At 34.3% G+C, this 15,654-nt stretch overlaps 2 protein-coding genes across 4 annotated transcripts; one reads left to right on the forward strand and one right to left on the reverse strand.

The window, feature by feature from the left end:
- The first annotated feature begins 1,818 nt into the window (after positions 1 to 1,818).
- On the forward strand, positions 1,819 to 10,656 carry LOC113853541. 3 transcript variants are annotated; one of them, XM_027483953.1, is made up of 21 exons: positions 1,819 to 2,023; positions 2,116 to 2,204; positions 2,287 to 2,396; positions 2,501 to 2,555; positions 2,818 to 2,900; positions 2,992 to 3,080; positions 3,371 to 3,437; positions 3,514 to 3,576; positions 3,779 to 3,940; positions 4,094 to 4,187; positions 4,284 to 4,363; positions 4,489 to 4,564; positions 4,708 to 4,751; positions 5,731 to 5,798; positions 6,114 to 6,199; positions 6,292 to 6,449; positions 6,545 to 7,880; positions 7,999 to 8,285; positions 9,106 to 9,312; positions 9,396 to 9,552; positions 10,111 to 10,656. In XM_027483953.1, exons 6-21 carry the CDS (start codon positions 3,004 to 3,006, stop codon positions 10,407 to 10,409), a joined length of 3,261 nt encoding a protein of 1,086 aa, XP_027339754.1. In that variant the 5' UTR covers positions 1,819 to 2,023; positions 2,116 to 2,204; positions 2,287 to 2,396; positions 2,501 to 2,555; positions 2,818 to 2,900; positions 2,992 to 3,003; the 3' UTR covers positions 10,410 to 10,656. The 3 variants fall into 3 exon arrangements, with proteins under 3 accessions (XP_027339754.1, XP_027339752.1, XP_027339753.1); XM_027483951.1 differs by lacking the exon at positions 2,818 to 2,900 and having other exon boundaries at positions 1,823 to 2,023; XM_027483952.1 differs by lacking the exon at positions 2,818 to 2,900 and having other exon boundaries at positions 1,823 to 2,023; positions 3,779 to 3,889; positions 6,545 to 7,712; positions 10,111 to 10,560.
- Positions 10,657 to 11,471: 815 nt separating this feature from the next.
- LOC113854727 (polycomb group protein FIE1) lies at positions 11,472 to 14,938 on the reverse strand. The gene is made up of 13 exons (XM_027485913.1): positions 14,647 to 14,938; positions 14,496 to 14,561; positions 14,263 to 14,385; positions 13,834 to 13,914; positions 13,662 to 13,754; positions 13,457 to 13,532; positions 12,906 to 12,985; positions 12,766 to 12,837; positions 12,399 to 12,458; positions 12,218 to 12,314; positions 11,942 to 12,005; positions 11,815 to 11,874; positions 11,472 to 11,724 (listed from the first exon to the last, which is right to left on the reverse strand). The coding sequence occupies exons 1-13, from the start codon at positions 14,824 to 14,826 to the stop codon at positions 11,655 to 11,657; spliced, it is 1,122 nt and encodes a 373-aa protein (XP_027341714.1). The 5' UTR covers positions 14,827 to 14,938; the 3' UTR covers positions 11,472 to 11,654.
- Positions 14,939 to 15,654: the final 716 nt, after the last annotated feature.

The raw sequence follows: 15,654 nt of genomic DNA on the forward strand, positions 1-15,654 counted from the left end.
TAACTGTATTTTTACATGCCTATAAATGTTTAATTTGTCTAAAATTATAAATATTATACGATTTAACAATTAGATTACTAAATTTTAATATTTATAAAAAATTATTAACCGTGTAAATAATTAATATTTAATTTTAAAGTAAGTGGATTTATTATTATTATTATATTTTTATATTAATAAATTAGTTACATAAATTTGATTAAAAAATACAATAACACATTATTCAATATATATATAGATATATATTTAAAATTATTTATAAGTCGGACATTTTTAGAAGAAAAATATATTGAGAATATTCGGTGAGCTACATTCTCTGACACAGGTAGCAGAAAACATGGAAACACAGGAACAGGCACTTTGGAAGGAAATATGAAACTTGAATTTGGGAAATAAAGTGAGAAATTGACAAGAAAGCGAAGATTGTTTATACTAATATTTCTTGTCATTGTGTCACCTATCCCTTTTCACTTCTCACTTCGTCCCATTTAGCTGTATATCATTTGGAAAGGGAATAAAGTAACAAACTTGTCCCTCCTCGACATGCTTCAAATTTTATATTATCCTCGCCCAGTAAGCCAAAATATGGCCTCTTTAGTCACATCCTAAATTCATTATTCTAACAAATTACAAAACTCTGAAAAATACATTTTTAACACTCACTCACTCGAATAGAAGGAGAAGGGCCTAACGTTTAGGAGGAGAAAAACATGGAAGCTTGCTTTGAAGGATCAATGAATAAAGGTGATTTTTGTGTACGTATTACGCTAACTCTGATCTCAGAAGGGTTTCAACCAACCTTTTGCCCAAAAACTAGATGCCGTAGGTTCAATATGTTACGTGCATACCATAAATTGACATCGCTAAACGGTGAAAATACCAATCGCTAGCTTGGCACTATGATCTCAAAGCTTACAAGTTACAACCAATTAAAATCCTGTGTTACTATACACTTTATAATACTGCCAACTACTACTAATAATAGCCTGTTACATACCGTACGGTTTCTCTAACTTTAAAAATGATTAATTTCTCCGTCTGCTAGGAATGAAAAGAAAAGAAAATATAAATCCAATTAAAATCACCGTCACACTCATTCTTGTATCATGAAAACCAATCCCGAGGCACATGTTGTACACTAACTTTTTTTATTTTTATTTGTTCCCATGTCAGATTGCATTCTGTTTTTAAAGTTGAACCACAATTCAGAAAAATGAAGCTTTACATTATATTCTCAAAATAAAAACTTCATTAATGAATAATCTATGAATGACTTTCGTAAAAGTTCATTCGGTTTTTAAAACGTACTCCGATCTTAACGAATCTTTAAAATTTAGTTTAAATGTATGATTCTTTACTTCAGAAATTCTAGTACTACCATACCATCTTTAATTTTTATCTAAAATAATGAGAATACTACACATTATATTCAAACACAAACATCCATTCCAAAAAACTATTGAAGTTGAGGTTATATTCAAACACACACTTCTCCATATTAATTTGAGGATGACATGATCAGATAAAAAGTAGCTAGATTCAAATAACCATCGCAAATAAATGATAACAATTAAAAACATTAGAAAAGTTGAGAAAATTTGCATAGCAACATTGAAAATTTATGTCGTGAGAGTATCAAAATGAAAATTTCGTGTCATGGATGATAGCTTGGGCTTCCAAACACGAGAGAGTGAGGTCCCCTCGTCCTGACCTGACAAAGACCCATTGAAATAGCTCTTGCTCTCTCTCGCACGTGCCGCACGTGCTCTCGCCGCAATCAATCTTCTTTTTATTTTTTTCTCTGTATCAGAGATCGGTGCATAAGAAGGAAGGAAAGGAAAGACTTCGTTTCAGTTGACGGCAAAACCCGACCCGAATCGCAGGATCCGGATCCTGCTTCTCTGCCAGGAAATGGAGTCTATACTGGGTCGGGCTCTGGAGTACACTCTCAAGTACTGGCTTAAGTCCTTCTCCCGAGAACAGTTCAAGTTGCAAGGACGCACCGTTCACCTCTCCAATTTAGGTACCTTCAAATCCAAATCTAAATCCAAATCCAAATCCGAATTCAAACCTAAATTTAAATTTCATTTCACCGACTTTAATTCTCGCTCTCAGATATCGACGGCGACGCATTGCATTCCAGTGTTGGATTGCCGCCGGCGCTGAACGTCGCCACCGCAAAAGTTGGCAAACTCGAGATAACAGTTCAGTCACTCACGTTAATAAACTTCGTTCGCTTCTTCGCTGTTTTACCGATTGTAATATGTTGTTTGTGGCTTTTTTTAGCTTCCGTCGGTGAGCAATGTACAAATAGAACCAATCGTTGTGGATATTGATCGACTCGATCTGGTTCTTGAAGAGAATTCCGATTTCGATGATTCTCTTAGTTCAACCAGGTAAACACGAAAACGACACTTGTGATGCCTGATGCTTTTGCTTTTGCTGTCGCTGTCGTTTGTTTCATTTCATTGCTTCTTTTGGTTGTGCCGTTTATGTGCAGTTCCACGCCGTCGGCTGCCTCTGCCAAGAGTAGCGGTTATGGTTTTGCTGATAAGGTTTGGTTTTGACTCATTGCCTAGTCATTTCTAAGCCTGTGTTGATAACTATATTTAGAGTGATGATATTCGTAGTCTGCTAAAGATGCCTTGGTTGATTTTATAGTTAGTTTTCATAATGGGAAAAGGGGACACGTTTGGTGGATAAGAATTTGGATAGTTAACTTGTCGGGAGAATTTTAGTAGCATAAATAAAAATGTAGGTGAAGATAATTTATTGACTATAGAGAGGTAATTAAATCTTTATATTATTATTGAGCAGAATGGGAGGATAAGGATGTAGTGTAAGGATTGGTCATTGCAATGCTGTCTGGCGGCCTTACATGATCCTTTCTATTAGATTTGGTATTTCCTAGCAATTGCTGATCACTTGTCCATAAACGCATGTATCTTGTTTGAATGTTGCTTGTTCATACTGACTATGGGCAATTATCAGATTGCAGATGGCATGACTATACAAATTCATACGGTTAATCTATTACTTGAAACTCGTGGTGGTTCTCGTCGCCAGGGTGGAGCAACATGGTAATCTCTTGATTCCAGTGCTGAATTAAATCTTCTTCAGTTTATTTATGCCCTATCAGTGCTGACAAGGTTTACAGAATGGATCTCAATAAATTGAAATTAATATTAGTATCTTGTTCTCTGCTGGGATTGATAAACTAATTTTTCGTAATGGAATTAAAATATAGTAGGTGGTTTGTTGAGTAGTCTTAAGCATAAACCTGATGGGTGATGGATTTTGCTTTACACAATTTATCAGTTTTACCTCACATCTGTTTATAAACATCCCCTTTCACTGTCTCTGGTTGCAGGGCACCACCTATGGCATCTATCACCATTCGTAACCTTTTGCTGTATACCACAAACGAAAACTGGCAGGTAATTACTTCGAAACACAATCTTAGAAGTTAGAATAACTTTTGATTCAATTTATTGAAGAAGTTTTTCTTATCAGGTTGTAAATCTTAAGGAAGCACGGGAATTCTCCAGTAACAAAAAGTACATATATGTCTTCAAAGTAATATATCCCCCTTCACTAGTTTAAGTGTATGTGTGTAATCTGTATTTAAATGATTGTATTTCCTTCATATTGGTCTTCTATATTATTTCTTTTAAGATTAGGATTCTTTCATAAAATAAATTTTCTTGATATTGAGGATACTATGTTGCTTATATGCGTCTTAGCATATAATAATTCTCACATTTTTTGTTTTTCCCAGAAACTGGAATGGCAATCTTTGTCTATTGATCTTTTGCCTCATCCTGACATGTTCACGGATGCAACGTTAGGCCAGGGATCAAACCTAAGGGACGACGATGGCGCAAAGCGAGTATTCTTTGGAGGAGAACGTTTTATAGAAGGAATATCAGGAGAAGCATATGTAACGCTCCAGTTCCCCCTACATATTCAATAAATATTCTGGTTTATTATAGAATTTTATGAGTCATGCAATATAGCTTGGCCACCTAGTGGGATAAGGTTGATTGTTGACGGTGTTATTGTATAAAATATGACTTGGTTTTATTATTACCAGATCACAGTTCAGAGAACTGAGTTGAATAGTCCACTTGGGCTTGAGGTTCAATTGCACATCAATGAGGCTGTTTGCCCTGCATTAAGTGAACCAGGTACATAAAAGGGCACATTTTGGGCTTCTTGTGTCCATGTTGAATTGATATAAATGCATGAATGTGACATGAGGTTGATAAAATGTATATGAGCAGGACTGCGTGCACTTCTCCGCTTTATGACTGGAGTATATGTTTGTCTAAACAGGGGTGATGTTGATTTCAAGGGTCAGCAGGTTTCATTACTGTCTTAACATTTTCCCTCCTTTGAGAACACTAGTGTTCAGTAGTTTTCTATGCACGAAATAATCATGTTTCCTTTTGGCTTTCTCTGAATCTGTCTGTAATTGATTTGTGACAGCGATCAACTGAAGCAGCTGGGCGTTCTCTTGTCTCAATTGTCGTAGATCATATATTTCTTTGCATTAAGGATACTGGTTTGTTGTTAGCTTGCACATAATTTGTTTATGTTGATCTTTGTCTCCTTGAATTATTTTTAAATATCCTAAGGTTAATAGTTTTAGGACCTTAGGTATAACATTGCATGCACAATGATCCAACTATTGACATTAATTTGCAGAATTCCAGCTTGAGCTTTTGATGCAGTCACTCTTTTTTTCTCGGGTAAGTTTTTTGATAACTTTTCTGGACATCCTCCTATGTAAAGCACTCATTTGTTATTTTTCTTGGGTTCTTGTCTGTATTACTCTCAATATTGGTGTTGGTTACCTTAGCCTTATCTAATAGGCAGAGAGTAGAATTGACTATACCTTGAGCCAAAATTTAAAAAATAGTTCAAAGACTAAGAGAATGTTTGATTTCTGAGTTTTCTGTTTTTATACTGTATTTTAATTTTAAAAACAGAAACTCTTTTTAAAAGAGAAATCAAACATGTTCTAATATTTTTGTCTTTAAGACTCACTTTTTATGGGGCTTAAAATGCCTTTTATATATAATTTATTTTGGTCCATTTGACGCCCATTGGGTGATAAGATGCAAGGTAACCCCTCTGTCATGAATGTGTGCATGCGCTACATATTGCTACAATTGATACAAATAATTCAGAAATAAGGGGAAAATAAAATAAAATTGTTAGCATTACATTTATGCAGTGTATGTGATTTTGGCATGTTAAGTTCTTTTCTTTATTATCTGCTAAGTATTCAGTAATATGAATAAACTATACAAAAAGTATAAGCTATTACACATGTCCTTATGCAAGAGCCTTTTGGGCTTGAAGCATGAACAGTGCACATGGTTAACGTATTCTATGCTGAAATTCAATTTTTTAACTTTTATAAAGAGGGATGGAGGCAATAAGGATCAAAGTTTAGAATACATGGTCAATTGGGTTTATGTTAGCTCATAGAAAAAGCCAAAAGATGGAAAGCTCCTTCTTCCTTTTCTCCCTGGATGATTCATGCTATGCGTGTCTGCATGCTGTGTTCGCTAACATAAAATGTTGATTGATGTCATTGACAAATATGCACATCTTTCCCCCTCTTCTTCAATGTCATATTTCCATATTGGTAACCCTCTGCTGTGCAATGTTATTAGGCTTTCAGTGGCAGTAGTTATATTGTTTGACTGACTATCCTTGCAGGCCAGTCTTTCTGAAGGAGATGATGATAATAACTTGACCAGGATTGCAATTGGTGGATTATTTTTGAGGTTTGTGCTTTTGTGCCCTGTCTGAATAATAACTATTAAAGGAATTCAGCAAGCTTTGTATGCATATGTGGGTGTGGTTGTCTGTCAATGTATTTTGTGGTAATAGGATTTGAATCGGGAGAAGTTAATGCAATTGAAAAGGAGAAAAGGAAAGGAATAAGAATTTCTTATATTCTTAAGGAGTAGCAATATGCGCTACTTCATTAATCATTTGGTGGCTCTTGATAGTTGAAATGACACAATCATTTTTGTTGAGTTGACTGTACTAATTGTTACAAGGAAACTAAATTGTCCTGTGTGTTCATTGGAATGAAGGGACACCTTTTGTCGCCCTCCATGTACCTTAGTGCAACCATCAATGCAACTTATCACAAGAGATGCTTTCCATTTGCCAGAATTTGGTAATAACTTATACTTGAAATTGAAAAGAAGATATCATGAAAACAATGCATATCAATTGTTTAGTTATTTTTTCTATCATTTCTTTTGGCAGCCAGAAGCTTCTGCCCACCAATATATCCTCTACAAGAACAGCAATGGCAATTGATTGAGGGAACCCCTCTAATATGCCTCCATGCTCTTAAGATCATGCCTTCTCCACTTCCACCATCCTTTGCTTCTCAAACTGTTATTGACTGTCAGCCTCTTATGGTATGACTTCAACAAATGGCCAGTTATAGACTTAGAGTGTGTGTATTTTGTATTTTGCAAATCATATTATTTGATGATATTTCTATTTTTTTTAGATTCATCTCCAGGAAGAATCATGCCTGAGGATTTCCTCTTTATTAGCTGATGGTATAGTTGTCAATCCTGGTGACATTTTACCAGATTTCTCAGTGAAATCTTTTATTTTCAATATTAAGGGACTGGATGTTACAGTTCCTTTTGACAAGGCCAAATTGGATATTTCTAGTAGTGACGTGGACAATTCAGTCAAGACAATGTTTACTGGAGCAAGGCTTCATATTGAAAATCTTTTCTTTTTAAATTCACCCTCACTGAAACTAAGAATGCTGAACCTGGAGAAGGATCCTGCTTGCTTCTGTCTTTGGGAAGGTCAACCAGTTGATGCTAGCCAGATGAAGTGGACTGCCAGAGCATCCCAGCTTACTTTGTCTCTGGAAGCATGTTCTGACACAACTGGACATCAAAATTCCCTTGGACAGACATCAGGATTATGGAGATGTGTTGATCTGAAAGATGCTTGCATTGAAGTAGCTATGGCAACTGCTGATGGCAGTCCATTGTTAAAAGTTCCTCCTCCTGGGGGCATTGTTAGGGTTGGAGTTGCTTGCGAACAGTATATATCCAACACTTCTGTTGAACAGTTATTTTTTGTCCTGGATCTGTATGGTTATTTTGGGACAGTTAGTGAAAAAATAGCAATGGCTGGAAAAAGGAAACAATTGGAGGACATTAGGGACAAATCTTTTAGTGGAAAGCTAATGGACAACGTTCCTAGTGACACTGCTGTGATTTTAGCAGTGAAAAACCTCCAACTTCGATTTCTGGAATCATCTTTTATGAATGTTGAAGGGATGCCTTTAGTGCAATTTGTTGGAAATGATCTGTTCACTAGTGCCACTCATAGAACTCTTGGTGGGGCTATTGTTGTTTCATCTATTTTACGTTGGGAGAGTGTTGAGATAGGTTGTGTGGATGCTGAGGGGCACTTGGCATGTGAAAGTGGCTCATTCTTGAGTTCTAGTGAAAATGCTCCCTCATTGAGTGATAATGGATATCCTCACCTAAGAGCTGTTTTCTGGGTGCATAAGAACGAGAAGCATCTATTGAATGGAAATGCTCATTCAGTCCCTTTTCTCGACATAAGCATGGTGCATGTCATACCATTATGTGAACAAGACTTGGAGTCTCATAGTTTGAATGTCTCAGCTACTGTATCAGGTGTTCGTCTTGGTGGAGGAATGAACTATACTGAAGCTCTCCTGCATAGATTTGGGATACTTGGGCCTGATGGAGCTCCTGGGACAGGTCTTTGTAAAGGGTTGGAAAACCTACAAAAAGGACCATTGTCAAAACTTTTTAAGACAACTTCTCTAATTAATGATTCAGAAGATGGTATGAAACAAACTTTCATCTAATTTTCTGTTGGCTAATTTTCCTAATGCATAATAAATTTTTTCTCTGTTCATGATGGACATGTTTGTATGTAATTTACTTGCTATTTCTTCACCAGCTGGAAGTACGAGAGAAGGGAAAGAAACTGGTTTTCCACACTTGAAAAAGCCTGATGATGTGGATGTAACTATAGAATTGAGAGACTGGTTATTTTCTCTTGAAGATGCACAAGGGACAGCTGAAAGATGGTGGTTCTCCAACCATGAAGATGAAGGCAGAGAAGAGAGGAGTTGGCATGCATCTTTTCATGGTTTGCGAGTTAATGCAAAAAGTAGCCCAAAGAATGTTCCAGATGGAAAAGCACAATTGCAAAGAATACAACAACATCCAGTAGAACTGATTACGGTAAAGAGACGCTTCTTTCTGATTTTTAAAGGGTTTAATGTTTGTTTTCTGCTCCAAAATACTGCAGAATCAAAGATTTTATCCGAGCTTTCAGGAATGATATTATTTTTGTTGGTTGACACTATAGAGAAGAGAAAGCAAGACTAACACTTGCTAGCTTTGCATTCTGTCAGGCAACATGGTAGGAATTGTAAAATATGAAATGCCACATCTAACATCCATATGATTTGTCCACTGGGTATTTGAAAACCTGACTATTTTTTTTTTCTGGTGAGCGGGTGATTTTGATGGATCATTGGACCTGTTGTACATTTTTCTGTTGACTAGTAACTTTTGGCATGTTAAAACAGAAACAAACATCTGTTTGATGACATATGTAGACTCTTGGTTTTACTAAAATATGTGTAGAACAAAATTCTTAATTTTCATGTCTCATGACCATATTATAGAATATAATTTTTTGTTTTTAAAAATCTTTTCTAATTCATTGTCTGTAAAGTCAGAAGAAAATGTTTTGTTACTGGGATTAAATGGACAAGCATGAGACTAAGAGGCTTTCTTATCATATTTGTTATGATGATAATGAACAAAGACTATGCTCATAATGATCATAACACATTTAGTATATATTTACCATAGAAATGTTTAATACCATGTATTTTGGGTTATTTCTGATTTATATTCTTTTGGTTTAAATATGGTAAAACTAAGCTTCCTTATAAGTTGGTTTTGTTTGTGTATCTTCTCATTTCTGTTTCTTGTCTTTTAAGACACGTCCTACTCCTATTATAGCCCTTACATACCGAGCCTGCACTTGCAGATTGGAGTTCAGGGACTGCAAATCTTGAAGCCTCATACTCAAAAAGACATCCCTTCATCAATGCTAATTGCAAATGGGGTTAAAAAGTGCACTGACACAGTTGGTGGAATTGGTCTTGAAGTTCGCTTGATATTAGGTGGGGAAAATGCTGATGATGAAATGGCTAATTGGGAAGTGGAAAAACTAAAATTCTCTGTTAAGCAACCGGTAATGAGAATTTCATATTTGAGCATGCGTAATTCACTCTATTTTATATGAAGGTTGTGAGTCTGGATCGTTTCATTATGCAGATTGAAGCAGTTGTAACCAAGGATGAGCTTCAGCATCTCACTTTTCTGTGCAAATCTGAAATTGATTCAATTGGCCGGATAACTGCTGGAATTATACGGTTGCTTAAGTTAGAAGGTTCTGTTGGTCAGTCTGTAATAGATCAACTCAGCCACCTAGGTATGTTGTCAAAGTTTCTTATACATGGAATTAGTTTTCATTAGACAAAAAATCTCATTGGTGGAACCTTCAGCCTTTGCTAAGTTAGGAAGTGATGTTATTTTATCTTTAGAAAACAGCATTTTCATGTAGGACTGAAGATGGATTTTAGATTTTTGCGGTCTGGTATTCTTAACTAGCGGTGCCATGACCAAAGAGAGGCAGTGAAGAGGACTAGTAGCCGCAATAATTGCGCTAAACCTAAAAGAATTAATATTAATAGAGCTATTCCAAAAGTGTTGAAGACTACATTGATTGTACCACTTGAACAAATTTATGAAGATGGTGAATTTAGACTATAATTTTCAATTTGTAGATATAAAAGCTCGATATTAATGAAACAAGCAGAACTAATTGCTTGCAGTTTCTCATGAATTCGAGACTCAAAAGTGATTTACTGTTTGAGCACATCATAAGGCTTGCCTAGACTACTATTGTTCCAAGGATTTTGCTTGCTGATGCACTTGGTTATACGTGCTTTTATAATCTTCTAATAATGTATGTTATGACAACTTGCAGGAAGCGAAGGCATTGACAAGATTTTCTCTTCTGAAAAGGTTAGTAGAGAGGGAAGTGTTGGTAGTAGGGGGCTATCCCCATCACCAAACCTCATAAACGAGGAAACACACAGAACTACGGAACAAACATTAACTTTGCTTGAGGAAGCGCTTGTGGATTCACAGGCTAAGCTTGATGATTTGATCAGTGATATTGGTACTTCCGAGTCTTCCTCCTTTCAACACCATACCATCGTCAAACTGAGTCAAAAGATAGAGAGTATGCAGGGCTTATTGATGCAATTACGGAATCAACTTTAAAGTCCTCTGCCATTTTTTGCTGTATAATTATAATAAAAAGATTTTAATGTATACATAGTTTACAAATTTTGTGTACATAGGATACGAGTCGTTGAGTGTTGTACAATCTAGGTAGCTGCCATGGCTCCTCACCGATGTAAACAGAAAATTTTGTTCCCTTGCGCAAAAGTTGCAATCAGAAGTTCAGAGGTCTCATAATCTTTGACAGTTTAACATGATGGACCAGGAAAGAAAAAAGATTCCCACGATTAACTACTTTCCTTCGGAGAATCGTTTAAGCATTGAACTACGACAAAGAAAAATAAAATGACATACCACTTACTATGTGTATCTGCTGGATGGAACAATTTAATCTCATGTAATCAATCAATTTTTTACATCATACTATAAACCCAACGGGTTAAAGTTTCGACTCGCTTTGTAATCAATTTAACTGAAATAAATTTTCAAATATTTTAAATTAAAAATTGCCTTGCATAATAAAAGAATCAATAATAACAATCATATTTGAATTTGATGTTACACCTTTATTTATTTCAAAGAAATACTTTTGATTTAACAAAATAATAAATTTAAAATAAGAACAATCAAATTGCAAGTTATATAAAAAAAATAGTTTAACAACTTTATATTAAAAAAAATTAGTTCTAAAATCAGTCACTAAATTAAAAAAATATATATGTAAAATCATAAATTAATCTAAAATTATGATATAGGTCAAAATTAATGTATATATTTTAAAAATATATAAGAATAAAGATATTTAATTATTTAATTTTGACAAAATTTGACTTAAATAATCATGATAATATATGATTATAATTCAACAATTAGATTTACAAAACTCAAATTTTATATTAAGTTATCGACAATTTTATTTGATCCATCCTCAATTTAAAATAAAGAAAAAATTCACCTGATTGATGCTGATTCTCTAATAAAGTAAACATTCAGCTTTCTGAATTTGTTTAAACAAGTAACTTGACCCACTTTTTTGGGTCTAACCAGCTCGTCTAATATCATTACATGTAAAACATATTTTGCCTTTTTTTTTTTTTTTTCCTTTAACAACTTTAAACTAAAAGTTCTCAGCTAAATATTTTCATGCAAGACTTTCTAAAACAAAATAAATACACGGAAATAAACCAGGTCCTTGTGTTCACAACTAAAAACTGAATAAACCATAAATGATCTCATATTGGAGGGCATATCATGCACATCAGATTGGTGTAGCATGGAGATAAGTTATGCTGAGGAGTTTGTAACATCATCCCAGCGCCATATTGTTCCATCTTCACAGCAACTCAATATAGTACTACAACATAACAGGAAAAGGGACTATAGTTGAACCAAAAAATAAAATACATCAAAATTATGAGCAAAACATCAACATAAGAAGAATTACCTTCCATCAAAGGATGTAGCAGTCTGCCTGATTGGAGATTTTGATTGAGCATGTGACAACCTGAACAAGGTGACTCACCATAAGAATTTGATAAAATAAAAATTTATTGAAAAAAACTTAATCGAACCTTGAAATAAGTATAGGGGGGCTTGACTGCAACTCCCAAACAAAAATTTTCCCTTCCCTGTTACCTGGCAGATACAGTAAGAAAGAAAAAGAAAGAAAAACAATATAAAAAAGAAACGGTATAATCTTAAAATTACAAACTTGCCAGCAAAAGAACTAGTATAAATTGTCAGAAAAGATGTAATGAACAAAATGTGTGATACATAATTCCAGTCAAGTTGCACATTAGTAAAGAAAATAATAAATATACAAAAAAATTGCAATTAGTTATTCTTACCTATTGCAGCTGTATTGAAATGGAAATCACAAGAAAACTTGATGAACCAGATATCACACTCAGGAACAGGGTATTTCTGCAGGACGTCAACTACACCCTAAACATCCAAAAACAAAAAAGACTGAAGCTATTAAAACTTACACATTGAAAAATTGAAAAACAGATAATAATTATAACTAACCTCCCCTGGAGTTTGTTCCTTCACTTTAGGTTCCCACAAGACAATTTCATTGTCAACACTCTGGAAATGCAACATAATTCATTACTTATGGACTTGGTAAATAACTTTATGAATCAGAGAAAGCTCAAAAACACTACTTATGACTAAACATCAAAAGTATAATGTAAAAGAAACTTTGTTAAAAGAAATATAATTAACCTTTTTGTTGAAGCTTTTCTTTTCATTGTTTGTATTTGGTATCAGGAAGATTATGATATTAACATAAGTTGTGGAAGTCACATTAATTTCATTAGGGAGCAGTTTTTTCCCAACCGCAAACTAAACTTTTAATTTTCACCAGGTAGTAGTAGACTGAGCAATCACTCACCTTTGAGAGGATAAAATCACCCAGCCACCTATTACAGTCAACATAATTTGCATGTACTGAAGCATTGAACACCTGAAATTAGGTATCGTTAGAATTTAGAAAAGATAAATGATATGAACCAAAAATAAATTGTTACTTACAGGAAACTGGACATATTTTGTGGGAAACTTAGAAGGAAGATCTGTCCATGTGAATGATTTTTCTACATATGTCCAGAACTCTGCAGTAACATAAAAGAAATGGTGGATTAAAATGAAAAGCAAAGGAATATAATTGGTAGAGTAAATAAAATTTTATATTGGTAAATAAATGGAAAGGAATATATATATTGGTAATTGAATGAGGCAAAAGCCCAGAAAATACACTGTATATTTTCGTATGTGCACAAGAACAAGACACTACCACATGGTAGGAACCAAGTCAGCCAACTTCAAAATCAGCAGCTCCACTACCCATTTTAAATGATTTAGTGCATAAAAATGGGGCATCATGTTCCCCACATGAATTTTCCAATAAATTAGAAAAAATAATTGTTACTTGCAGCTTCCAATTTATCATAAAACAATTATAGAAGATGATTATAGAAGATACAAAAAACAGGGTATCAAAATCCAGTAAGAAGATTTGATTGTATGGAGGACAGGATAGACGGATAGCAGGAGTGCAGCATACATAAAACTAAATATCTTACCCTTCATAGACCATATCTTTACAGAATTATCCATGCCACAACTAGCAATACGATATATATCCGATGGATGAAAATCCTACAGTAAGCAACCAAAAATCAGTTGGACTAATCTCCAAAATCCAAATCTTATATTATCACTAAGAATAGGTAATTAAGCAAGAAAATGGGAGAGATACATTAGGTGAAGACTGAAGAATACACTTACAACACTCAAGACTTCATTACGATGGCCTCCAGCTCCAGCAAATATCAAAATGCATATTCCAGTATGAACATTCCATAATCGGACAGATTCATCCTGGTCAACCATAGATGTCATTAAACGAAAAACAAATCATTCTTTCACTAGTGAAAATACGAAGGGAGAAGCCATTTACTTTGCTAGCAGATATCACAAGTGATGGCTTTAATGTCTGAGTCCTGATTTCATTTATGGAGTCCCCATGGCCAAGAAAACTCTGCATAGAGAAGGGTATCATGTCAGGTAGCAGCAGGGATTATACAACCAATACATTTTCAATATCTTTGAAAAGAAAATTATTTAGCTTGCAATACTTTCCACAAAACTCTATTAACAACCAAAATTAAATGCGCATTTGAATAAACAACTTAATTAAGTACTGATTCAATAAAGAGCTTGTCACATGAAAGCTTATTCATAAGTTTGTGAAGTACTTATATCATTAGATAAACCCAAATAAGCTCTTCTAAATGATTCATAAATATAAAAATATACAGTCATCCGGTTCCTATGCTTCAAGTAAACAATGTAAACAATCATTAGTACATTACTGCAACCAAAATACCTTGTGTATCTTCTCACTGCCAGCATCAATCACTCGGATTATACCATTGATTCCTCCAGCCACAACAAATGGGGTCCCATCAACATTACATGCCCAACTCACAGTGTAAAAAGATTCATCTCTCTGCACATTTAAAAAATGAAAATTGAAGCAGTTTTCTATACACATGTATAAAATTAAATAGAAAAAAAAAACTATAGAGAGAAGAGAATAGAATGTTAGTGTTGACTTACATCTTCATCCACATATGATTGCAAAACAGCAATAACACCTCCTTGAAGACATTGATAAACAGTAACCTAAGGAATTAAGAAGAAAAGCCATCAAAGATTGAAAATTTGGGAATGAAAATACAAAGGGGTAGTGGAAACGAAAAGTTGGTACCCTATTGCCACCCACAGTGGCGAAAACGTTGAGGTAGCGAGAGTCGATGAAGTTGAAAACGACGGCGTATAGAGGACGCTTTCCCTCTTGGAGACGATTGGTGACTCTGTATTCTCTCCTCTTCGAAGGAGCCAAGGACCCCACGACAGGTTCGCATCCCAAACCATACACCTTCGCCATTCCAGCCTTTGTTCTTCTGCTTCTGTAACCTACTCTGTCTCACACTCGTCATCACGGGTCGGGTTAGTTCGAATTCAACGGTAAATATTACCCGACCAAACGAAAATAAAGCGAATTGAAAAGGGTCGGGTTTTGTTATTTTTAAGTTTCAAAATAATCGGATCTAAAATTAAAAAAAAATTGAGAAAAAAACCTCAATTATACAGAAAGCACAAGTTATGAAAGAGGAAAAGTTTCTCTGCCGTGAAATTATCATTCAAGAGGATTAACTTAAAATCCATAATTTTTTATTTAAAAATAATAAATAAATTATGAAGGGTTATGATTGAAACAAGATTTAGTATAGTAAAAAAATTTACGGATAATTCAAATCCTATGAAAGTAGGTTTTATGGGCATCAACATTGAAAAGTTAAAAAAAAAATGTTTTTTGAAAAGAAATAAAAAGAGGAGAGAAAAAAAAGACAAGATTAGTGTATAAGAGAGAAAGCGAAAATTAGTACCTTTGCATTGTATTTGAATTAGATGAGGTTGACGACGGCGATTGAAGTTGTCGGCAATTTTTGATGAAAGAAAGGGAGTTTTAGGGTTACACTTTCATAGAAGCAAGAGAGAATAAAGCTTTAAAATTCTAATTGTTTAAAAATGTGTATTTATAACATTTTATAAATTTAAATGAAATGAATTAATGTGAGTTATTAACACAAATAAATAAATTGAGTAAATATATACTACCGACACAAATAAATGAATTAAATCATTACATATCACCGACACGAGTAAATAAATTTAGTTAATACACGTCATTATCATGATACGAGTAAATAAA

The sequence above is a fragment of the Abrus precatorius genome, unplaced genomic scaffold (assembly GCF_003935025.1).
Source record: "Abrus precatorius isolate BTA unplaced genomic scaffold, Abrus_2018 Scaffold11, whole genome shotgun sequence".
In the NCBI taxonomy this organism is placed as follows: domain Eukaryota; kingdom Viridiplantae; phylum Streptophyta; class Magnoliopsida; order Fabales; family Fabaceae; genus Abrus; species Abrus precatorius.